The sequence below is a fragment of the Aquarana catesbeiana genome, linkage group LG01, assembly GCF_042186555.1.
Source record: "Aquarana catesbeiana isolate 2022-GZ linkage group LG01, ASM4218655v1, whole genome shotgun sequence".
Lineage (NCBI taxonomy): Eukaryota > Metazoa > Chordata > Amphibia > Anura > Ranidae > Aquarana > Aquarana catesbeiana.
Window position 1 is genome coordinate 692648311 of NC_133324.1, and position 26829 is coordinate 692675139.

Here is a 26829-nt window from a genome sequence, read left to right on the forward strand (position 1 = left end):
GACCTTGTTGTCGGAAATTCTGACCGTATGTGGGCTCCATCACACATTTTCCATCGGATTTTCCGACACACAAAGTTTGAGAGCAGGATATAAAAAACAAAATCCGTTGTCGGAAATTCCGATTGTGTGTACACAAATCCGACGGACAAAGTGCCACGCATGCTCAGAATAAATAAAGAGATGAAAGCTATTGGCTACTGCCCCGTTTATAATCCCGACGTACGTGTTTTACGTCACCGCGTTCAGAACGATCGGATTTTCCAACAACTTTGTGTGACCATGTGTATGCAAGACAAGTTTGAGCCAACATTGGTCGGAAAAAATCCTAGGATTTCGTTGTCGGAATGTCCGAACAAAGTCCGACCGTGTGTACGGGGCATAAGTGTGTGTGTGTGTGTGTATTTTAAAATGTCTACAGGTATCTCCATCTAGCAGCTGGACCTCTTCTGGACTCTTTCCAGGCTAATCTTAAAGTAGCACTATAGGCAAAACTTTTTTTTTTTTTGTTCTCTCATTTTGGACAGAGCAAGCGAGGGTTAAAACCCATCAGATTTGTTTTTTTTTCCCGCCATCTGTGTCCCATTGCAGTAATTTCCCTTCACTTCCTGTGCCCATAGCCAAACAGGAAGTGAAAGGAAACCCCCTGCAAATATATATACATATCTGGCGCATTTCTGTTCACCAGTTCAGGTGCAAATTTTTACCTGAACCGGACCCAAAAGCGCAAAGGACCCTGTTCAAATCCGCACTGCAGCCGCCCCAGACATGTGTGAAACAGCTCCATTCACGATATGCGAATTGAATGCGGTTAAAAAACACATCCAATTTGCATATATGTGAACCCAGCCTAAAAGGTGAAATTCATTTAAAATAAATAAATAAAATAAATGCATATATTTTTTGCAGGTAAAAAAATGACATTGGCTGTATGTTTGGGGTGATTGTCCTGTTGTAGAATACATTTGGGGCCAATCAGATGCCTCCCTGATGATATAGTATGATGGATAAGTATCTGCCTGTATGTCTCAGCATTGAGGACACCAAAGGGTGGTCACACTAAATATTGATTTGATTTCTCAAAAGTTCTGTTCATTTACTTTCCATTTTGCCATTTGAAAAACACATTAAGGGCTGGTTCACTCCACAAAAACGCACTCTAGATCCGTTCCGGATGCGTTTCTACATGCACATTTTTTGGCACAATCCGGAGAGCTTTTGCTGTGTTTTTGATGCATTTCGGGTGCATTGCAGGTGCTTTTTTCCCCACTATAGTAGGGTCCAGTGCGTTTTTTATGTGTTTTTATGCATTTCAGTGCATTTTTAATGTGTTTTAATGCGTTCCAGTACAGTCCAGAGCAGGAAAAATTCAGCATGTTCTACTTTTTTTTCCTGGAACTGTAAAAAGCCCTGGAACTGACCGCACTGGTGTGAACTCTGCCATTGGAAACCATATAACCTACTTTCCATGTGTTTTTGATGCAGAAAAAAAGCACTGGACTGCATGTGGTGTGAACTGTCCCTAACCCTTCTATTTCTGAAAGCATTCCTAATTTACAGCATTTTTTTTTTCACACCTGCTTAAAACTTTTGCACAGTAGTGTATAACATCCTTTCATTGTGCATAACCAAAACAAGGACTGTTTTTACCCCAAGAAAAGTGAAGTTACACTAGGAGTGAAAAATACAGCAAGCATAATGATAGCTTTGCCCAAATTTGTGAAAATATATTGCAGCTTACTTCCCAGAAATCTACAGTAGGTGCTTCAAACACGAACCTGCATCTGCCATGAAAAATAAGATGCAGCAGATATTTAAAAGTAGACCTAAAGCTAAGCTGACTGCCTTGTTCTGATGGACCAATAAAGAGTGATGCAAAAGAGGACATACTTACCTTTACTGATAAAAAGAAATGCCTCTGTGGGAGAAGTGCTGATATAATTGGAGGGTCCTATCTTCAGGCAATTCTCTTGCTTTAGGTGGGCCTAGAAGTGATATAAAAAACACTAAACCAAAAAGTGACCCAATTTCCCATCTACACACTTGAGGTTGATGGGGGAATCCTTCAGCTTGAGCTACTGTATTCTGACAGTGGGGAGGCTTCCCTACCACCAAAGTATGCTGATCAGTGTTCCAGTCCATAGCCTGCAGTGCTGATTAAGCGGGGAAAAAAATAGTACATCGACGTCTGTATAACTACAGTGCCCGTACATGGATCGAAATTCGGCTGGTCCCTGCTGAACTAGACTAACGCTTGGATGTGGACTGATATGGAGCTAAGGAAAATTAATTATCCATCACAGGTTATACCTTCCAACTAGCCACTCCTCCTTATGTACACAAGTTGGTCTACTGGTTTATACAGACTGTCTTCCTGTTCTCAAGGCGCTGATGAAGGGGTTATCCTCGAAACACGTCAGACTATTTTAAACACTTGCCTTTACATGGGCTTATCTCAATTTTAACCTTTTAGTGCATATTTTGTTACCTGCTCTTACGAAACGTAGTATCTATATGATTATCTACATGTTTGTATTCCATTGTACATGAATAAACTGAAAGTTTTTGATGTAAGCGTTTGATCACACGCCCTCCATCCACCTTCTTCCACACTAGACTAATATGAGTAGTTAGAGAAAAGTCTTTATCTGCATATTGTTTTGAACTAGGGACTCAAAACTATTGAAGCAGGAGGGTCAGTATGGCAACAAGCATTTTTTCTAGAAATAGAGCTAAATAATAGTAGCAGTCTCCATGTTACTCTCATGACAGGGCACAATGCTGTGGACATGTGATACTGTGTTTGCCATAATTAAAGTGGTTATACGCTCAAAAGATTTTTTACCTTAATGCATTCTCTGCATCCAGCGATGTCCCCATCTGTAGCAAGGTTTCTCTCTCTTTCTGGTCTCACAGGAGAATTTAGAGCCAAATGTGAATCTGTGCTGTTGAGGTGGAAGACATTAAAAGGAATGTATAGCAAAACTTTCTTTTTTGACATTTGAATAGAGAAGGGAAGCGTTAGAACCACCATCAGGTTTGTATTCCTATCCATGTTCCCGTTAGATAGATTAGCTCTGTGTCCCGGTGGCCATTGTTGGACAGACAGCAAGTGATGGGAAATCTAAAATTTTACACCAGAACCATGTTCTGTCTGAGCAGTAACCAATAAAGTTTCTTTTGGATGATAGCAGTGTTGTGCGATCCTCCTTTTCAGACTTGTATCATCTGCTACAGGAGTGTGAGTGGGCTCCATGCCGGCCAGCACCTGTCCTTCACAACTTAAAGTTATTGCTAAAACCAGTAGTAATCGAATGCAGAGGCATTTTTTTAATATGATAAAAGATTATACATTTATATAGTCTTACAGATACAACTTGCCCTTTTAAGGCAACCATAATGCTGATGCGGCCCACAATGAAACTAAATTGGAAACCCCTGCTTTATCGTCAACCTGCTGCTTTGCCCTGCATGAACAAAGCAAAGGTTTTCTATAAGTCTGGCTCACTGAACAATACATTTCTACAACTTTGACTTAAAACTACAAAGTAGTACACTAAAGTCATAACAAATAGGAAAAAGTATAACCCTCATTACAAGTTCAATTTAGTTCAATGATGAGGAAACACTGCTCAAGGTGTGAGTGCTGCAAGTCTAGTGTTGCTTCCAAAGCAGAGGTGCCCGCCTAGCTCGGCTCCAAGATCAACAGGGGAAAAAAATGGATGAATGGCTGCACACTCCGGAAGGATGCCAAAATCTTTATTGTAGTATTCAAAAACTAAAAGCATAGACCAGGAGATAAAGATGTTAACTCGTTTCATGCAGATAACAGCGCTTGGTTGTAACACCTTCAAGTTCAATTTAGTTGGATGACTTTTTGCACTGAAAGTGTGCATGTCAGTCAAGCAGCTTCCCCCATAGCACAGGTGTTGTCAGGACAGTGCTAGCAGCCCCACTGTACTTGTGTCCTAGAAAACGTACAAAGCAGGGGCAGCAAGAACTTCTTGGAACCCCTACAAGACACTGGGGGCCAATGGGGCACCTTACAAGCAGAAACAGCACACTAACTTTCAGAGGCTGGTAACGCTGAAATGACTACACAAAACAGGGTCAGGAGGGCAACTGTATAGAAAAAAGGTATGCAGCTGCACTTATTCTTTGAATTTTACAAGGAGTATTTAAATATCACTTTAGCCCCCCCCTACTCTATCAAAAAAAAAAAAAAAATAATATATATATATATATATATATATATATATATATATATATATATATATATATATATATATATATATATATATATATATATATATATATATATATATATATAGAGAGAGATCGAGGGAGAGATCGAGAGAGAGAGATCGAGAGAGAGAGATCGAGAGAGAGAGATCGAGAGAGAGAGAGAGAGAGAGACACAATTTACTAAAATATATACTATATTAAACAAATACCACAACAAGTTGAAATGCCAACGTTTACGAAAATGGAATATAGTACTTGATAACGTTTATCAGTACGATAGAGGGATTACACCTTTAAGAGTTATCGAACATCAAGTTAACAGCTGTTTCTCATTACTACAGAGCCCTTTGTCTAAGCTTTCTTGGAACAAGCTGAGCATTAATCATTAGAAGCATTCCATATAAGCTAACCCTTTCAGTTTCACATCTTCAAATTCTATGTATTGGCTCATCCTGAGTCCAGTGACAAAGCCTGATACAGAGATACTTAAAGTGACCACTGCATTCAACAGGCTTTCTTAGAGGTCTCCTGTAGCCTACTATTAGAACCAGGTAGTTGATGGAATCATGTCCATTTCACATCATATCATCCACCATACCTGTTCTCTTTAGCCTTAGAAGTCTATGACATGTTTGTGTTGAACAAGAAAACACATTTTCATAACCTCAATGAACTGGTTAGGTAACAGATGCTTCCTCCCACTGTCCAAGGAATCTCGTGGATCTCCCAGACTACAATAGGAACCATTGGACAGTAAACATTTTAAAGGCAGATACATATCAGTAGTTGTGGTTGCTGGGAACACTAATCAAGTAAAAATTTTTATACATTAATGGAAATCCTCAGTTGCCATTCCAAAACCAAAAGATGTCATCACATTCAATTGTGGATTCTCCATGGGAGGTTGAATAATTGTAAACAGCAACCAAGCATCCAACGCCTTTGTAATGCACTTGAGGGAAGCCTTTCAGATTAAAGAATCCAAAGGGCGATTCAACCAATCAGTGCCCAGCCAACAGGTAAGACTAGCACTGGGTGGATTTGATCTTTAGGAAGCTTTATCTTTTTTTTTTACAGGTTGTGTCCCATGCTTTCAAGTGCTTTTAACCCTAGATATGAGGTTCGACCTGTTCCCCCTCCCCTCCAGTGGTGGCCAATCCAACAACAGATAGGAGGACAAGCATTGGGAACGGCGCACCCGACCTGTGTAAGATGCATTAGTCTGCCTCAGCCTTTGCTACTCCACTGACCATGGCCGCTGACGCATTTCATCAGGTGACTAAAGCCCCGGTGGGTGGGATGAAATGTATCCGAGGATGCCGTCAGTGCAGTAGCGCTGGCTGAGGCTGTCTAATACATTGTACATGGGTCAGGTGGGAGAGGCTGCATTCATGATCATCGATACCACTGGATGTCACATTCAGACACCGGCGTCCCTACACCTGAGGGCCAAGGGGAAAACAAAATATACTCCTGCTTGGAGTGGTGTTGTAAAGTTTTTCGGGTAACGGATAAGAGGATCTGCAGCTTGTCTTGGCTGTAAGCACTTATCTGAAACAAGCAACAGTAAATGAAAGGGGGCGGGGAGGGGAGATATGTCAGCCTCTGCATTACAATAGAAAACATCAAATGTTTACACTGAGAAAATGCACCATTTAAGCTTCATCCAAAAGGGGGAGCTCCGCTTGTTTGCTCCCCCCCCCCTTCCGCTGCCACATTTGGCACCTTTTGGGGGGGTGGTACCTGTTTTTGGCAAGTACTCATCCCAAAGTTCAGCTTCCCTCCTCCTTTCCCTGCCGGGCCATTGACAAAGCACAGTACATGATATTGTCAAAAGAGTCAGAGAATCTGAAGAGATCTCTGTGCGCAAGGGACACAGCCAAAACACATTGGATGCTCATGATCTTTGAGCTCTTCAGATCCCCGGAAAGGGACTTTCTGGCTTGTTATCAGCACTCAGGTCAAAAGCTTGCATCTGTGATGGTGTGGGGGTGCATTAGTGTGTATGGGATGGGCAGCTTATACATCTGGAAAGGCACCATCAGTGCTGAAAGATTTTAGAGCAGCTAATGCTCCCATCCAGAGGATGTCTTTTTCAGGGAAGGCCTTGCATATTGCAGCAAGGGGATGCTAAACTGCATACTGCATCTATGACAACAGCAAAGCTTCGTAATAGAATTGTCGTGGTGCTTAACTGGACAGCCTATAGTCCAGACCTTTCACAACTGTAAATTGGCGCATCTTGAAAAGAAAAAATATGACAAAGACCGCCCAGGACTGTTGAGCAATTGGAATCCTATACGAAGCAAGAATGGGACAACATTCCTCTTACCTCTTTTCCTAAATTGGTACATTTTCTCAGTTTAAACATTTTATGTTTGTGAATAAAATATAGGTTTATAAGATTTAAAAATAATTGGATTCAGTCTTGATGTACAGCAGTTTTTTCAGTGTCCTGACTGAGTTGTACTAGCAGATTTACACACACTAACAAATTGAAGCCAAACTCTGGCTCACACTGCAGTTACAGCAACAGTTTTTTTCCTTTTGGGATAAAGATTTTACAAAACATAAATAAAAGTGAGGAAGAAGAAGAAAGAAGAAGGAAGGGAAGGGGAAGGGGAAGGGGAAGGAAGGACCAAACACATGACTCAATTTCCCCATCCACACACTGGATGTGGATGGGGAATCAGTCGACTTGTATTATGACGTAAGGGAAACTTTCGACGTCAGAATACACTGATTAGCGCTGCTGGCTATAGCCGTTGGCACTGACTGAGTGGGGAAAATCTGACAGTGTGGCTGTACAGAAGTAGATTAGCAGATCAACTTCTATACAACCTCCCTGAACACACATGGATCGAAATTTGTCTGGTCCCTGCTGAACTGGCTGATTTTCGATCCATGTACAGCCGGATTTACTGGCTGAATCAAATAAAAATGAAAATAAACACCTAATAAAGAAATCTAATACAGCCACTGCTTTTAAGAACTGGTAAGCTGCAATATAATAAATGTGTGTTTTAGGGTTTAATACCATTCTAACTGACATCATCCGCAGATTGAAGTTCATCCCTTTGATTTACAGATGAATAAAAGAACATTACTTTGTATCGCTCTATTTTGGGTCTGAACAGCATTGATAAATGCTGAGTCAGATGGTTCTTTTTTTTTGACAGCTGCTAGAAGCTACTGAATGAACACAGCAACTCCTGGCTTAATTTTCAAAGCTGAGAATAATCAGCAATAGGGAAGTCCAGTGTACTTTGATTACTTTATTTTTGTGTAGCCCCTCCAGTGTCCCCAACTGGTTAAAGCCGAGTTCCACCCAAAAGTGGAACTTCCGCTCATTTGTCTTGTGGCACCTTCTGGGGGGGGGACAGGTACCCTGTTCCCACTTCCGGGAGTCCGGGCGATTCCACCATGGGGCTCCCTCCTCCTTCTCTCCCTGTCGCCGGGCCAGTAGGAGAGAGGAGTGGGGCCTTGCCTATGCACAGTAGGGTTCCCGGCGTGAAGCCATAAGGCTACACTGCCGGGTTCCCTTACCCGCAAAAGGTGGCGGCAGCACCCGACAGCTGATGGAGACATCAGCTGCAGTGCCGACATCACAGGACTCCAGGACAGGTAAGTGTCCTATTGTTAAAAGCCAGCAGCTGCAGTATGTGCAGTTGCTGTCTTTTTTTTTTTTGGGTGGAACACCGCTTTAAGTAAAAAAATAAATATTACAAATGTTTTCAGTGTTAAAACAAGATTAAAACATACAAGCCTAGTCTAGCGCCAACCACAGACATTAGGTGATTTTTTTTTTTTTTTTAATTTAACTTGGAGTGGTTCTAAAAAATAAAAAAAAAAAATGGGAACTCTCCCTCATTCCAATCATAATAAATACATTCTTAAAACATTAAGCCCCGGTTCACCCCGATGCGAATTCGGATACATTCCAGAATGCATAGAATCGCATAACAAGTGAAAACACAAATTTCTATGGAAACCATTGACATACAGACAGTGCGATTCCGATGCAATAAAAAAAAAAAAAAAAAAAAAAAAAAAAAAGTGCTGTGCAAGTTTAGTGCAGTGCAATTTGTAGCTACATACACATGAATGGAAATCGCGTGCAGATCGCTTATCTGTCCTAATACTACATAATTCCAGTACATTTTCGGGAAGAGGGAGAGACCAAGTTTTATTCAAACTGAAGTTTGGAGCCGATTGGCTACCATACACAGATGCACCAGAGTTTGCACTCTACAGTGTTAGTAAATCAACCCCACAGTCTATAGCTCTAAAATTCATGAAGCACATTACATGTTAGATCTTAAAATCCTGTGCTTTATCTGCAGCACTTACTATAATCAATGTTTTGCTAAGCATGTGACCAATCATAGCGGGAGTGGGTAACGTAACCAGCTGCATAAACCAAAATGATGATTTTTCACTTGAAACAAAAGCATGCTAATGTTCTCTAATTCTTTCAAATAACTACTGAGAACTTTCACCTCTTCCCATCAAAATCCAGATGTTTGTTAACACAGGTTCAAGACACTATATTACTGTACAGGTATAGGTTTTTTTTGGTTGCAACACAAGAGATACCAGTATAACGCTATTCAGCTATTTCTGTTCTTTGAGAAAAATGAAACTTTTCCATTATTAACTCAAAGTGGCCCTGTTACCATGGGTCATTTACAAACAAGATTATAAAGGAACATTTACTGTACTCACCTTTCTGCTGGCCCATGTTTTAAAGGCTAACTCCACCTTTTGCCTCGTTACACCCATATTCAACCCATGCAATTGGTCAAATGCCTGCAGCAGCTGAACAACAGTGAAGAGGAGTTTCCAGATACAGGCCACCAGAAAGGGAAGTATAGTGCCTCTTTTATAAGATAGCAGTCTTTTTTCTTTAATTAAGCGCTCGTTTGGGGCTGGTTCACATCAGAACGCGTATGTTTTTGTGCATTTCGATTTCAACAGCCTAAATATATTTCAATAGGCTGCCAAACGCACAGGGAATGCAGGACAGATGTGACTTAAAACCTGTATGGCACGATGCAGTTTGGTGGCCGCAAATGTGGTGTGTTTGCTAGATGTCTTTAGTGCCATTAGCAATTAACTTAGTGCTGTGAACAAGCCCTTACACCATAAACTGTTGAACATGGTTTTTAAGAAACCGTTATATTCCCTTCATGTCGGGTATGCCGTCACATTTGCTTATGCTCTCAACCAAACCATCAAGTAGCTGGAGTTATAACTGAACACATGTGCAGCACCATGGCAGTTGCAGATCAAACAGAGGATAAGATGACAGCTTCATTGGCTGAAAAGGATAGGAGGGTTTAGTTCTGCTTTAAATAGAACTAAGGGCACTTTAGTTGGTTACCTTAAGCTCTTCACGCCGACCGTACGCAAATATGCGGTCTCGTCTTGAAGAGGTTGTACTGGGGTGCTGCAGGCATCACCCAGTACCAATTTTTAGAGTCGGCTATTATCCCAAAGAGAGGGAGGAGATGTCCGCCCCCCCATCGCCTTTGGTGGTTCTCCCGTCCCACCAGCCGACAACGAAGAATCGGCTTCGATCAGGTCTCAGATCTAGTAACCCGGAAGCAATGTCATGACATCACTTCCAGTTTACTCAGATGCCAATGGCATCGATTTAAAAAAAAAACCCTAGTATTCCAAAAAGCCAATTTTGGCGTTTTGAATACTTTTAAGTGCGAAGGAGGCATTTGGGGGTCTTATATACCCCAGATCCCTCCATAAAGACTACCTGTCACTGGCTAATTAGTAATTGCTGTCACAAGGGATGTTTAAATTCCTTTGACAGCAATAAAAATGATCAAAAGTGTTTTTTTTTTTTAAATGACAGTGTAAAAATAAAAAATAAATAAATAATAATAAAAAGAAAATGTAAGCGTCTGTCCCTCCATGCACGCATGCAGAAGCAAAACGCATAGGGAAGTTGCGTCCCCAAATGTAAATGTGTTCAAACCACATGTGAGGTATCGCTGCGATCGTTAGAGCGAGAACAATAATTCTAGAACAGGACCTCCTCTGTACCTCTAAACTGGTAACCTGCAGAAAATTTTAATGCGTTAGCTATGGAGATTTTTTAAGTACCGTAGTTTGTTGCCATTCCACGAGTGTGCGCAATTTCAAAGCATGACATGTTAAGTATCCATTTACTAGGCGTAACATCTTTTATATTATACAAAAAAAAATTGGGATAAATGTATTTTTTTTTTTTTTTTTTTAATTCATGAAAGTGCCTTTTTTCCAAAAACATTGCGTTTGAAAGACTGCTGTGCAAATACCGCGCGACATAAAATATTGAAACGATCGCCATTTTATTCTCTAGGGTCTATGCTAAAAAAATATAATATAATAAATATACATATGTATATGTTTGGGGGTTCTAAGTAACTTTCTAGCAAAAAAATACAGATTTTAACTTGCAAGCAAAAAATGTCAGAAGGAGGCTTAGGTATGAAAGGGTTAATATGAACTGGATTCTCTATTCAGAAATGAGTTCTAGAAAACCCAACTTGAGAAGCCTCAAAAAGAATGGGCAGAAGTTGTTTCCCAATTTTACTACATGCGCATAGCTACATATGATGTCTAATGAAATTTCAGATATCCAGATATTAAAATGATAACTGCACCATAAGTAAATTTGTCCTTTTAGCCATTTTTAAAAAAAATGTTTTAGTGGTGATCACGTTACCGCTAGGTCCCTTGTTCTTCCCCATGTTCAAAGGGCTGAGGGTTGAAAATGAAGTTCAGCAGCTTCCACTGACATCACAAATCCCAACAGCTTAGTAAAGACCCGAGTCATTAAAGCTAAGCAGGTCTGGGCGTGGTGTGTTAGCCACAATCTGACTACGGGTATACAGATATGTCATGCATTGGCATGGAATCCAATAGATCCCAATGAGGAAGCAGAAATGCAAACTGACCACACTAGCACAGGTCTTCTATCCTTTTTAATTCTCATGCACACTGGATGTTATAAAAACGCCAGTAGCGTTAGCTGTAGAAAGCTGTAGAATGAGTTTTGCAGGGATTTTGCAGTAGCATTTTTCAGCGTCTTATAGCCTTTTTAGCAAAACTTTATACCCACAAAAGCTTATGGCTCAAAAACACTGATAAATGCCGAACAGCAAAGTTTTTTAACGTTTTTAAGCTTTTATCAGAATTAGGCCCCTTTCACACGTATAAGACTTCAAAGCCACGCAATTTTACCGCGATTTCACAGTGGCGATTTGGGAGCAGTACTACTTTGTACGACTACTTTTGCCACAACTTTGGCATTAACAAATTAAAACATACATGGTGTGAGGCTTGTGCTTACAAAGTCGTACTGAAATCGTGTCTATATTATTCAGGTACGATTTGCATGCTACTTGAGGATTTAACAATGAGGTCTATGGACATCAACTCGCATGGAAGTTGGACCAAAGTTGTGCCAATATGAATGGTAGTCATTGAAAATCATGGAGAATGACTTGTCATACGATTTTGCAGTACGAAATCGTGGGACAAGTCGTATAAGTGTGAAAGGGGCCTTAGAGCGTTTTTACAGCTGAAAAACTCCTCTTAAAACCCACTAGTTCTGGGTTTTTCTCCAGCCAGAGAACACCCCTGCAAAAAAACGCCAATAACAGCCTGTGTGTACATGGACACATAGGATAACATGCTGGGGAGTTTATTGGATGCAGAAAAAAAAACAAAACAAAAAAAACGCCTGAAGCCAAAAACAGCTGCTGTAAATACATCCAGTGTAAATATATCCATGAAGGTCAGAAACAGGAAAGGCTTCTTAATCTATGGGTTTACATGATCACTGATCTTTTATTGTACATAAAAGTTTTCACCTCAATAAAAGGATCTCATAAAACATAATAAGACAGTAGATCCCATGTTTTATAATGTAGGTTAACATACACGTTAATTAAAATAAATAAATGCAGCCGCAGGACAATCCTCTCTCTACCAGAAATTTATCATAGGTCATATTTTTAACATTATACTTGCTATATACAGGATATGTTTAAAAAAGACAACTGCCCATGACAATATAAACATTTTTCATGCAATGTTTGCAATTATACTTTTGTGGGAAAAAATAAAAATGATCTAAAAAAAGAACCCTACTTTGCCAATACAAAAAAGAGGCAGCTGCTACATTACCTCTTGAAATTTAACGTTATGAAAAATGACCTTACAATATAAATCAGCACCTGCAATAATTATCTTAAACTCCAAAAAAATATCAGCAGTCACCCTCTTTCAATATGCCAAGTTTTATAAGTGTTCCATATACTTCTAGAACTTCCCCAGAAAACCAAATTCTAATTTGTGTAATTAGCCAAGGTCTGGATATCAGATTAAAAGGCATCCCCTGCAGCTAGAGTTTCTAAAATACATCAAGACTGAAGGGATGCAGATGATGCTCCTTTACTTATGCAAGCCATAGATTATGCAATTTTCTTTCCTTCAACCATGGATGAAAAAAAAAAAAAAAAAAATCTCTTGATTCTGAGTGTGTTGATGGGGGAGTTCCTCCCGCAGTACTACTGCATTCTGACAGCAGGAGGTTTTCCTGCAATTAGAATTTAATGATCACTGCTGGTAGCAAAAGCCACCGGCAGTTTCGCACAAAAAAAAAAAAAAAACCCTCAGTATAACCAGCTTGCCCATAGATGAACCAAAATTTGTCCAGTTCCTGCTGAACCGGTCAAGTTTTGATTCATCTATGGCCAGCCTTAATGCAACACAGACTGATAAGATGCGATACTGAAGGCTGATCCTCCCATTCTCCAGTGAGTTTGAAGCAGGACATTACAATGCAGGAAAGTATCTGCAAACAAAAAATGAATTGCCACAACCCTAGCTAGATACAGTACAGTTGATCTGGAGGGAAGGTTTTCCTTTTCTCTCAGCAAATATGGACTTCCAGTAGAAACCCTAGGTACCTGGTCCCTTTTTGATCCTTTCATTTTGTGCAGCCAGTTCTCAAACTATTTAAAGGCAGTCAAAGCATTGTTTGCATCTAAAGTCCAGTATCTTTTTTTTTAAGTGGGGTTCTTTAAAGGGTAAAGGATGACAGCATCAGCCTCTATGCAAATTTGTATTGACAAGATATATATATAGCAAACAAAGCTCTACAAAGCTCCTGTATTGAAGTACACATACAAACAGCAAAAGCATGTAAAGAGATGGGACTAACAGAGGAACTTCAAATGTGAAGAATTAAGTATAAATGCCAAATGTGCACAAACCATCATTCTCAAAATTCAAACAAAAGCCCCTGTCCAGGATGATGATGAAAAAAAAAATAAAAACACACACACACACACACACAAAGAAAGAAATTTGGGTCTTTCAAAAGACTTGCAACACAATGATGTGTAACTGTAATGCTGGCCATAGACTGTTTGAATCTTGGCCGGTCCAGCAGAAACCGGCTGAGATTCAGTGTATGGGCAGGCTAAATGTACCAAGTTGATCGATCAAACAACTTGGGCACAACCAGACTGCCGGATTTCACTTGTGATTATCGCTAGCAGATGGTATAGCCGCAAGCAAAAATAAGTCTTCTGGTGGGGACAGCCTTCCTGGCCTCCCCTCGCCGGGAGAACACAATGGCCACATCAACACTGCATTGATGGGGGAATCAAGGAAATTTCTTTGCAGGCCATGCATGGTGCAAAGAAATTTGCACCGTGCATGGCCTGCCTTAGTATTCTAGCATAGAGCTCTTAATCTGTAAAGATATAATCCAATAGACAAACAGGTTTTCTATATCCCAGTCAACATTTTTAGAAGGACTGAAAATGACATGGATGACTTAGGCATCTCAGATAATCCTTTACCCTGCAAGCTTTTCCCACCATAGTCTCCTTATCTGCTCATAGCATTTACTATGCACATGTTAGCTTTATGACTACTTTCAGCACTTTCATTCCCTCACATAATCAGCAGGGTGACCTTTGGCCACTGCAGAAAGTAACCAGCAAAGCAGAGCCTCCGGCAATTTCACAAACAGCAAAGGGTCTTTCACTGAACTCTGGGGCCGCTTTGTTAAACTTACATAGTTAGCATAGCTCTGCAGAAAACATAAATTATCAGTTTATTTGCAGGCTGGACTGTCAGTGAAATGAAGACAGAGGAAAACAGCTGATGCTGATATATAAAAAAAAAAACAAAAAAAACAAAAACAAAAAACACACAAGGTTTAAAATCTGTGGAAAAGATAAAAGGTTTAGATCATGTTTAGCAGAGATTAAATGCAAATAAAATGCTATATTCTATTCATTTTTATTTTAAGGTGAAAACTTTCTTTCACAGTCTTGTTAATGAATACAAATGTATTTCTATAAACAGACCTGAACAAGTAACAAAAGCAACAGACCTAGAGCATCTAATTATTCAGTGACAGGGGCAGCATGTTTCTAATGTTTTCCAGCTTTGAAGAAAGTCAAAGGAACTCTGCTATCACTGTGACAGTATGGCTCAGTGATTTGAAATTATGGTTTATAATGCTATGTTCCTTGGTATAATTTTAATTCTAGAGATTTTTGTTCTCAAAGTAGCTCAAGGTTTTTTACCTTCATGCACCCTATGAATGGGATGGGTGCAGAGTCAAAAAGGAGGACTGTGGTGGCACGAGCAGTAGAAAGAGGCAGCTGCAGCTAGGAGGGCTGGAAGGGCCTGAAGAGGTGGTACTAGGATCAGTAGCCACGTGGGACAGCTAGCACTAGGACTACCATTTTTTGCTAGACCATAGGGGCCACAGTCCCCAGGCCACAGTGTCAGGCCTGAAATTCAGTGCTAGCTGGTCCTGGGAGTTGTGGTTCTACAAGAAATTTTGTGCTGGAGGTGTACATAGTTCAGTCCTTAATTTCCTATCTGCAATCAATTGGGCATCCCATAAGTACCCTATCTCTATTCAAGTTAAATCCCCATATAAAAACAAAACAAAAAAAAACAAAAACAAACTACAAGGACTATTTGACTGTCGGATGTCTGGGAATACGTGTGCCTGGCTGTGCAGGGTGAATGACAGACCACAACTACCAGCAGCCCCTACGGGGGTACCACTACAATTACTTTAAGTTTGCCTTGGTTTTCTGCCACATCCCTGAGTTATTAGCATTGGCACTTTTACAGTGTACTCACACTAGGTGTATGAACCATGGCTGAACACAGTTTACCCCCAAAGACCAATTCGTTTGAGTAGTATTATTACAGCATACCATGTTCAGGACCACTTGGAAGACGTTCTGGACACGGTAGTCTAGGGTGGTCCAGGGCATGGTCCAGTTGGACTCCAGCACAGTATGTTTATATGTGATTGCTAACTGCACCTGAGCAAAGAACTGTCATAGATCACGGAGCACTCACAGAACATGAAAGCACAGATCACTGTTATCTGGCTGACAGAGGAGATGACGTAAGTGTACTTGGGCCAAGTACAATTTGAGCGCAGAACAGCAGGGGAGTGGAGACAATCGTACTTGGGCAAGGTACAAGGCAACTGTGCCTTAAGCGAGAACACCTTAAAACGTTACTAAACCCAGGACCCTGCATTCACTATATCTGGTCTCTCACAGTGCACAGAACATAGAAATGCAATTATTTTAGTAAATATAAACGGCTAAATACCTTTTCTCATCAGCAGTATATAGGAGTCTTGTGACTTTGATCAGTGTCTTGTTAAAGCTTGTAGGAGGAGTTTTCATTCTACTCTGACTGTCCTATGAGGCTGCAGGACCCCCAGCCCTCCGTCTGGACATTGCTGATTGACCCTGTGCTAAATACATGAACCCTCCCCAAATAATAATAAAAAAAAACAAAAACTAGCAATACACACCAAACTGAGCATGTGCAGAGTGCCTCCTAGGGTTTTGTTCTATCAGCAGATGGATTGGGGACAGTGGACAAAGGGAAGGATCAGAGCAGACAGGATAAAAAAGCCTTTTTCACAATGCAGACAATTAACACCTTAGGTTCCAGTGAGTATAACAAGCATGCTTTACTGCATATACAGACTAACGTTACTGGTGTGGGTTTTTTTTTTCTCAAACAATAAGTATTTTTTTGAGCATAGAAAGAAAATTGTACATACCTGGTCCATACTGGTGTGGGTTTAGTAACACTTTATTCACTTGAAGACCAAGGCACTTTTTGCTTCCATATAATAATCTGTATTATTTTTGCAATGAAAATTATGTAGAACCCTCAAACATTATATCTATTTTTTTTTAAAGCAGAGGCCTTGAGAATAAATTGGTGGGTGTTGGAATTTTTTTTTTGTTACACAGTATTTGCACAGCGGTTTTTCAAACACAATTTTTTTTGGAAAAGAAAATACACTTTTTAAAATTTGAATGCAGAAAAACAATATAATAATTGTTTGGTAAAATTTAAAATATGATGTTACGATGAGTAAATAGATACCAAACATGTCACACTTTAAAATTGCATACACCCGTGCAATGGCGACAATGTAAGTTTTACTATCCATAGATGACCCTTTAAAAGCCTTTACAGTTTACCACTTTATATTTACATAGGAGGTCTGGGTCTAGAATTACTGCCCATGATCTGACATTTGCAGTGATACCTCACATGTGTGGGACAATCTGTGTGCAAGCAATCCATTCTCTACCCTTAAGGCCCCTTTCACACTGGGGCGGTTTGCAGGCGTTATTGCGCTAAAAATACCGCCTGCAAACCGCCCCTAAACAGCCTCCGCTGTTTGTTCAGTGTGAAAGCCCGAGGGCTTTCACACTGAAGCGGTGCGCTGGCAGGACGGTAAAAAAAGTCCTGCGAGCCGCATCTTTGGAGCAGTGAAGGAGCGGTGTATTCACTGCTCCTGCCCATTGAAATCAATGGGACAGTGCGGCTATACCGCGGCAATACCGCGGCTATAGCCGCGCTGTACGAGTGGTTTTAACCCTTTTTCGGCCGCCAGCGGGGGGTTAAAACCGCACCGCTAGCGGCCGAATACCGCAGTAAAACAGCGCTAAAAATAGCGCTGTTTTACCGCCGACACCCCTACCGCCCCAGTGTGAAAGGGGCTTAAAGCATTTGATTGCACCAAGATTGGTGTGATTAGATGCATTTTGTTTTTAAAAATGGCGCCGTTTACATTCAGGGAAACCTTTCTATATCATAGAGGCAAACAAAGCTATTCTGGTCTCGTCATTCAGCCGGCTGGTCGAATGGGTCTCCCAGTGGGACAAGAGAGCTGGAGAAAGTAACGGAAGGTGGTGGGGAGAGGATGTCCCCTCCTGCTGCTTGTAAAAGGAATGCAGCAGCTAGTTAGCCGCTAGGATCACTCTTACAAGAGAGCCGACCGTCAGCTGTAAAAAACAATACTGGGATGATGCCAGTATAGTTATATGTATTAAAAGAGTTATGGCCCACAGCAAGGGTTAACTGCTGCACAAAATATGCTAAACAGTATTAATGTTCATAATTCATAAAGTCCAAATAAGTCCATAGGCTATAGTAAGCATCAGCTGCGGCTGTCCTCACAATATGCCAGCTCTGTATGAGAAAATAAAAAGAAAGAGGGGAAGTGCAATCTAAGTGCCATATTATAATCCAATTTATTTGCAAATTGTCATTAAAACCTCACAGGACAAAATAGAGGCACTCACTCATCAGATAAGGGGAGCACTGCCACTCAGACTTCTAATGCAGGACCCGCCAGTGGACTCCTCTCGCTGTAGAGAATAAGATGGAAGCCAGAATGCCAGGTAGGAACCAGGAAGTCTCCAGGGCCAGCGTGGATTGCACGCATGGGTGGATGTGACATCACAGGAAGGTCAGGTCGGTGTAAGACAACAGCATGCTCGGAGCTTCAGCTCCTTCTACAGTCCTGGCTCCCGCTGCTGGGTCTCAGCCAATGAAGAGGCAGAAACCTAGGAGAGCTTCTGCTCTTATGCACATCGCTGGATTGGGATTGGGCCCAAGTGAGTATAAGGGAGTCCGAAGGGGGAGCCATGCATAGAATACAAAAAACCTTCAGCCTTTACAACCACTTTAAAAGGTGCACAGGTTTGGTGATATAAGTGGACGAAGGGTAAGCACCCCGCAACCACAATCACCAGCTATAACAATATACGGTTAGGTTTGTGTATGCGAGTTCACTTCAGGGTCACTTCAACACAAAAAAAAAAAGTCTTCAGTATTCCCGTAATAAATTCCTTCCCACTCCTGAGCTACACTGTGAATGACCTATAGTTAAAATCTAATTAGTGATCTATAGCCATTACCATAGATCCCAACTGGGTGATCTCAGAGGACACAAATCACCCAATGAAACAAGCAAGAGAGGGACACAACAAAGTGAAGATGAATTAAACCCATGCAGCAAGTTTGATGTACAGACACCGAAAAAAAAAAAAAAAAAAAGGTTTAACACAAACCTGTAAACATTTTAGTGACTGTTCTGCTCTGCTTGCGGGCTGAACATATTAGAAGGAGCCAGGGAGGAAAGAACTCGTGATGACTTGCTAAAAGATCTGCTATGGTTCCAGATAATCCAGATGGCCTGTGTTCTCCTTCAGTTACGTTGCATCCTTCATCAACAGAATCGACAACCATCAAAAGACTTTGAGGAGGCGATTTCATGGCCAGCAGAGGGAGAAGAACACACCTAAAACCAGAAAATTATTGTTATTGTCAGAATTCTTTGTCATGTAGAAAATATCTGATCAGCAACCAGATAACATAATGGGATATTTAAATAAGCATTCGCCTCAGTTTCCTGACAGGGTGCATGTGGCTGGAAGCCTAGTGTCAAATTTATGAAAATCCTGCAACATTTTCACTGTAATGCCCCGTACACACGGTCGGATTTTCCGACGGAAAATGTGCGATAGGACCTTGTTGTCGGAAATTCCGACCGTGTGTAGGCTCCATCACACATTTTCCATCGGATTTTCCGACACACAAAATTTGAGAGCAGGATATAAAATTTTCCGACAACAAAATCCGTTGTCGGAAATTCCGATTGTGTGTACACAAATCCGACGGACAAAGTGCAACGCATGCTCAGAATAAATAAAGAGATGAAAGCTATTGGCCACTGCCCTGTTTATAGTCCCGACGTATGTGTTTTACGTCACCGCGTTTGGAACGATCGGATTTTCCGACAACTTTGTGTGACCGTGTGTATGCAAGACAAGTTTGAGCCAACATCCGTAGGAAAAAATCCATGGATTTTGCTGTCGGAATGTCCGAACAAAGTCCGACTGTGTGTACGGGGCATTAGTACTGACAACAAATTCATGTAGTTCCCATTTGTGACACTTTTACTGTACAGCACAAAGCCTCATACACACTATGAGAATATTGGACGAATGATCGTCAGTTTCTTTTTTGCACGATAGTCTTATATTGAAAACCAATAGGTTACTAAAGTTGCAAAAATTCCTGTATGACAGAATACAACTTCGGAAGTGATGGAATGTGTTGTATTGTAATGCATTCTTTAATTTCCAAGCATGCGTGGTCTTCCGATTTTCTTTTACTGTACCGATTAAACAAAATTAATTTGTTGTGGTATCGTATGAGAAAAAATGTTTGCGTTTGTCTCTTTGGATAATTTTGCATGAACTGTTGTGATCAGCTCTTGAACGCTGTATACTAAATAAATAGATTATTGTACAAGCGCTTCAAAAGCAGTATTTTTCGTCCAATTTTCTCATTGTTTGTACTAGGCAGGTTTATAAAGAAATACTGCCATATCTGTGATAAGAAAGTGGAGGTTTATAAAACCTCTTCCATGTTTGGGCAAATTGTTGACGGTTTTAAACAAGTATTATGTCACATCTTTAACCACTTCAGCTCCGGAAGTTTTACCCCCCCTTCCTGATCGGGCTATTTTTGCGGTATGGCACTGCGTTGCTTTAACTGACAATTGCGTGGTCATGCGACGCTGTACCCAATAAAAATTGATGTCCTTTTTTTCTTTTGGTGGTATTTGGTCATCTCTGCGGTTTTTATTTTTTGCACTAGAAACAAAGAACATCCTACAAGTTTGAAAAAAAAAAAAAAAACCTGGAAGTGCAGAATTAAACAATTACACACACACACACACACACACACACACACACGTGATACTGCACAGAGCGGCCACCCTGTAGCAGTAAATCTACATTTTGCAGCAAGATTTGCAGGATTGGATATTTCATATGTTGTCCATTACTATTTCTACTTATCCAAGTAAATTCTGTCTGCAAAACTCCACCATTTCACAGGAGAAAAGCATGCAACAGCTTTGTTAGAGCTACAACGGATTCATATACACCTTTCCAACATAAACATGATTGCACCATTTGTTGCACTACCCGGAGACCGATTCCTAGATTGTATGCTTAAACCAGCGGGGGGGCTCAGATCCCTCCTGTATTGAAATGTAATTGTACTGTCTGCCCTAATGTTTTAAAGTGCTGTGCAAACTGTTGGCGCTATATAAATACTGTATAACAATAAATTGGTTTTAAAAAAAAAGTAACTATGACATTCTAGGAGTTCCAGGCCTGACCTCCAAGCTAATGCTGGTCACAGTCCAATAACGACAATTTTATTCTGCATTTTTGCATGAGTCGCTACAGACAGATAGACATACATACATAGACATACATACAGGTCATACAAGCTCTATCAAAGACTGATTTGCATTCATTCCTCATGATCCTATGTTATTTCTATATGATCCACTTACTGAATGGTAGTGCTTGATTCTTTGCTGCATGGTCTATAAATATATAGGTCCATGTTTAACCAACATAACAAAAATATAATTGGATATAAACCTAGGCCTAATCAGTCTTTCAGAATAACATGAATATGCACTGTACAATATTGTATCACATAGAAAAGGGCGGAATAATGTATGCAATGTGGTGGCTCCAAGGAGACTCAGTTAATAGGATCTTCACTGCATCTGAGCACCACACACCAAAAACACCATGTTTCATATTCAAAGCAGATTCCCCCATCCATCCATGTCCCTATGCCTTATTTTGCTGAGAAATCACTTTGAAAAACAACCCCCTAGCATTTCTGGCCGTGGTCATCTTGAGTAAGGACAAATCATTTATGTAGCATTTACTTTCTGGAATCAATCTGCCCTTAGCTCAACCATGTAGGTGGAGTGTGCGCTTAGCCGAGAAAACCCCACCTCCTCTCCTGAAGACTTCTGGGATGTATGACATCATTTGCCTAGACAAGAAACCAGGAAGTAACTGAAGGAATGTTAAAAAAAAAAAAAAAAAAAAAAAAAAAAAAAAAAGAAGGAAGATGGTGTTTTAAAAACAAAGTAAATAGGATATACTTTCCTATCCATTTACTAATTCTAGCAGCACGAGGATTAAAATGAATCAATGTTGATTGGGAGAGTGAAGTTCCACCTTAATGAGCAGTCACCACCGCAAAGGAAGACATGATTTTAAGTAAAAAAAACAAATAAAAGAATGCGTCAACAAGAATGGGAGAATACAATGCGCACATGTAATGACATCTTCAAATAAAAGCAGCAATAAGCCCAAAACCAAAAATGGGCCTTTTCGGCAATTTGCCAAAAGAGAAATCACGCCGATAATGGGGCGGGTCCTGGCCAGGGGCCCCGCCCCTGGTGCCACCCATTACAGGGGTGTTGTCAGGGCCAATCCTAGGTGGGTGCAGTTCACCTGGGTGCAACAGAGGTGGGGGCGCTGAAGAGCCAGAGTCCTCCCTGCCATCCTCCTCCTCCTCTCCTTGTCCGTGTCGAGAGGCGTCTCTCCCCGCTGGTCGCCGTTGCGTTTCCCAAGCCCGTCCCCCCTCCCTCCTCCTGTCAGAGGAGGAGAGCGAAGCAGCTGGAGATCGGAGCGGCTGTCTCTGTGTGGAGAGAGACTAGCCCCGCAACAACGTAGCCGACGGGGCGGTCCGTGCCTGCAGTGACGTGTTCTTCTCCTCCTCTCTGTCTTAACTCCTGCCTGCTGTGATCTTTTCTCCACCTGTTTTTATGTAGAGAGGGGGGTTTGTCCTGGGGGGGGGGGGTCTGTACTAATGGAGGGGGATTGGTTTGTCCTGGAAGGGTCTGTACTAATGGAGGGGGGTTGGTCTGTCCTGGGGGGGGTCTGTACTAATGGAGGGGGGTGGTTTGCCCTGGGGGGGTATTGCTGGGTCAGGTGAGAGGGCCGATCGGCCATCATCTACTAACGTCCATAGGAACTGTAGTCTCTGACCATCTCCTGTACCATGTCCCCAGTCTCTGACCATCTTCTGTACCATGTCTGCAGTCTCTGACCATCTCCTGTACCATGTATGTAGTCTCTGACCATCTCCTGTACCATGTATGCAGTCTCTGACCATCTCCTGTACCATGTCCCCAGTCTCTGACTATCTTCTGTACCATGTCTGCAGTCTCTGACCATCTCCTGTACCATGTATGCAGTCTCTGACCATCTCCTGTACCATGTCCCCAGTCTCTGACCATCTCCTGTACCCTGTCCCCGGTCTCTGACCATCTCCTGTATAAAAATATTTTTTAAAAACAAACAGTCATTTTCGGTATCGGTCAGTTTCGGTAGCGGTTTCGGTTTTCGGTCTAGTGTATTTTTCATTTTCAGTATCAGTTTCGGCACCAAAAAACCCATTCGGTGCACCCCTAATAAAAGCTGATCATTGTAAGCACCCCTATCAGTGGTAAATGGTTTGTCTCTCCCTTAAACTGCTAAGAATCGGTAAACTGCAATACAATAAATGGTTTAATTTTTAGTTTAATACTGCTTTAACTGGGTTTAATAACACTTTTTAACCAGTAATAATTTTAGTCCTTTTTCCAGTCCGGTGTATATTAAATGACAAATAAGATTCCAGTGAGGTAAACAATTTAGGAAGAATCCAATAATTATCACAAGCATCCTACTTCACTGTAATGGAAATTTGTAAGTTCTGTATATAATTGTATTCTATTTTGTATGTATTGCACACTGCCCTCACTGTGCACATGACACTAATAATGTTTACATTCTTTCAAGTCCTGATTAGAATTAGTCTGCCTATGTAACACCCCTTGTTACCATAAACGTACAAATGTAATATTAATGTGATAACTATGTAGTCATGTGTATAAAAACCTTCAATTGCGTCATAATAAAGCAGAACAGTTATTTGGAAAGATGCTGAGCGTATCTTTTGTGTCTGTTCCCTACTGCAGTAGTTAATCTGGAACCACTAATCAATATGAGGATAGGATTTGCCTATCATCAAATGTTCTGGTCATACACAAATATGTACATATGCCCAGGGCCGTCTTTACTATTGATTGGACCCTGGGCAGACATTTTCTTGGGACCCCCCCATGCAATTTCGTGCTCCACCTGCTCTGAGACATACAATAAATAGCAGCTAGACTCAAAATCAGCTTACTAAATGAGATCAGGCAGTGATTGCGATTGGTTGCTAGAGGTTACAGCATATCATTACCGCTCATTGGCTGCTAAAGGTCACAGCACGTGACTTCTGCTTGTTAATTGGTTGCTAGAGATTACTGTACATCAATACCGCTCACTGATTGGTTGCTAGACTGTACTCAGGGAGGCATGATATACATATGAATGCCGCCTCTATTTACATATCAATGCAGACGGTCCAACATATTTACATATCAATGCCAGTTATTCACATGTAACCGCAGGGTCTACAGGTGAGTATACAACAATAGGGCAGAGCTTGGCAGCATTAGTAACAGAACTTCACACTGAGATATCGGGACACAGCACGGGACTGGCCCAGGCCCTGGAAGGATCCTGATTTTACGATTTGGATCCGCCCAGATGTCTGGACCCTCAGTTGGCTCAGCCTCTCAGCGACTGAGCCAGCAGCTCCTGCCCCCTCAACAGCCCGGTGCTCCAGTGAGTGCAGGAGGGGCAGAGCAGAGAGCCGGTGACTGACAGTCACCAGCTCTCTGCAGACAGAATACTGAGAACTGAGCTATCAGCAGTTTGATTGCTTAGTTCTTAGTGTGGAGCCAGCGGGGGACAGATGCAGATGGGATTGGTGCTGCAGCCATATAGGTGAGTATGATGGTCAGAGTTCTGCTTTACAAGGAATTATAAGAGAATGAAATAATGCCAAATTCAAGTGTTTACACTACATCCATTTAATGATTTGAAATCACCAACTGTATTTATTAGGATTTTTCTTTTCTATCTACTTACCTTACTTACCTACCTTCAGCTGTTAAACTAGCAATCCCAAGTATTAGGGTAACTAAAACAGGATATTTCCAACCCAGGGCGGTATTGTATATACTAAATAGGAAAACTGATGCAGAATTACATACAAAAAAAAAAAATGGTTTTAATGTACAAAAGGTCAGCTAAAGTGCTTGCTTCTCAAAGCCATACTTGTTACTGATGAATATTATATATACACTCCTATGGATATGTCAGTATCATTTCAAAACCACGCTGTGAGATATACAATTCCACTACAAAACTGCTCTGTACAAGTCAATGGAGCCTTGTATTAATGTTAGCTTCAACACACCTTCGTGAGAGATTCATAGGTACAATTGATATGTCTCTTGAGCTTTATCCTTGCCTAATAAAAATAATTACATGGTTACTCAGAGAATAAATTATAGAAAAATAAACTATATGACCTTGAAACAAAAAAACAAAAAAAAAAGTAAAAAATGCACAAAATGACAAGGACCAGGTCATGTTTATCTGTGTGATTTTAGAAACATTCCAGCTAAAAAAAAATTAGAAAACAGTACTTCAGACAGCAACATTCAATTCACAATATAGCCAACTGTGCATCTCAAAATATGGTAGATGTGACAGGCGTATCAAGGGTCATTAAACGGCTAACAGGTACAGATGGCACACATTTTGTGAAGCTCCAGGTTAGGTTTAATGTTGCATGTGCACAGAGATAAAACAGTTTCAGAAAAGAATTCTAGCTGTACTTTTAAAATGACGTTAATTCTGCCCATACGGTTTTCTAACCATTTCAAACAAGCTTGCAAAAATTATCAGAGCCGGTTCACACGGGAATGTGGCATGCGTGCATTCCCATGCAGTGCGATTTTGCAGCCCATTCAAATTGCACCAGAACGTGAAAAAAGTAGCACAAGCACTACTTTGAAAAAACACAGCGTTACCAAGTGATTTGGTGCCCACAAACGCATTGCGTGTGTGATCTGCACGTGGGTGCCCTTAACATTACTTTGGCACCCCGCATGCAAATTGCAAGGGCAGTGTGTTTTAACGCATTGCGGGAAACATGCCTCCCCTGCAATGTGTTGTGTGAAAAACCAAAAGTTCATTATTTATTCTAATTTTTTTTGTAACATTTTTTGTTTATTTTTAACAAACTTTCATCAGAGTAGTTCAGTGTCGCCATAGTAACAATCCTGTTACAATGATGTTCATTGTAACAACGTTTTCAACATTGGGTTGCATTCAAGACAACTGTGATCTGTGATTGGCTACAGCTAATCACATGGTACAGCTAATCACTTGTATAGGAAGCAGAGCTGTTATGAATGAAATTCATTCATAATAGCTTTGTTAACATTGTGATCATATAGCGATCACATGATCCTCTGGCCAACAAAGGAGGCCTGTTACCAGGATCCACATTCTGGTGGACACAGCGATCGCGGGAAGAAGCGCACAGCTCACTCCTAAACCGGAGCAGGCACAATGACGTACATGTATGCGATTGTGCCTGCATGTGCCACCCCACACTGCAGTATAATTACTGTGGCAGGTCAGCAAGTGGTTAAAAAGATATTTTAACTAGTACCTCAATCCATAGGTTTAGGCAGCTTTAAATTTGAAAACGCAGGAGTTAATTTTTGTGCTCATTAGCGAATTTTAATATGCAAGTCTTTAATTTAATTGTACAACCTATTGCTTCACTGTAAACATGCCACATTCTTTATATCCAAAAAATATATTCAACAAAATGATGTAGCGCAACTAATACAAATATACAAACAATTGTGCAAAAATATATGTGCCAAAAAAAATAGTCCAATAAATATCCAAAAATATAAAAAAAATAAAGGATATCCAATTCAAATGATATCCAATTTAAATCCACTCCAATCACCAGTGTGACATGCAATTCGAAAACGTGAATGTTCCACCCTTGTGGATAAACCTCTCACTGCCGTGACCCCGGCATTACCAGTAGGTCTCACTCACCCTCTCTGGGGATGAAGACAAACAGCTACCGCTTCAGATGCCTCTTACTCGGATAGATGGGTTAGTAGATTTCCAATCCCCACGGCATGCACGCAGAAAGAAAAAGCACACAAATCTAGTGCTCGCTGCTTAAAACTTCACATTTATTTACAATGTAATATCCTACCCCTATTGTTTTTAGCTGGTTAGTGGGCATGGAGGAGGGAGGGAGTGGGCTGTTATTTACCACTGTGTATAAGCCCACATGTGTGACTCTAAAGTCACATGGGCTGCTCAGATGTGATAGGGAGGAAATGCTCAGCATAGAAACTCATTGAGAACTGAGCATGTGCAGAGCTGCCAAAACTGCTCTGCAAAAACC

General features: G+C 40.9%; 1 protein-coding gene across 1 annotated transcript in view; it reads right to left on the reverse strand.

Annotated features, from left to right (window-relative positions):
- The window catches only part of ANKRD50 (ankyrin repeat domain containing 50), a 98676-nt gene that overhangs the window by 34636 nt on the left and 37211 nt on the right, over positions 1 to 26829 (reverse strand). Inside the window, exon 3 of the mRNA XM_073603661.1 lies at positions 18684 to 18913. Coding sequence (XP_073459762.1) covers positions 18684 to 18913 — 230 coding nt within the window. The remainder of the gene's footprint in view (positions 1 to 18683; positions 18914 to 26829) is intronic.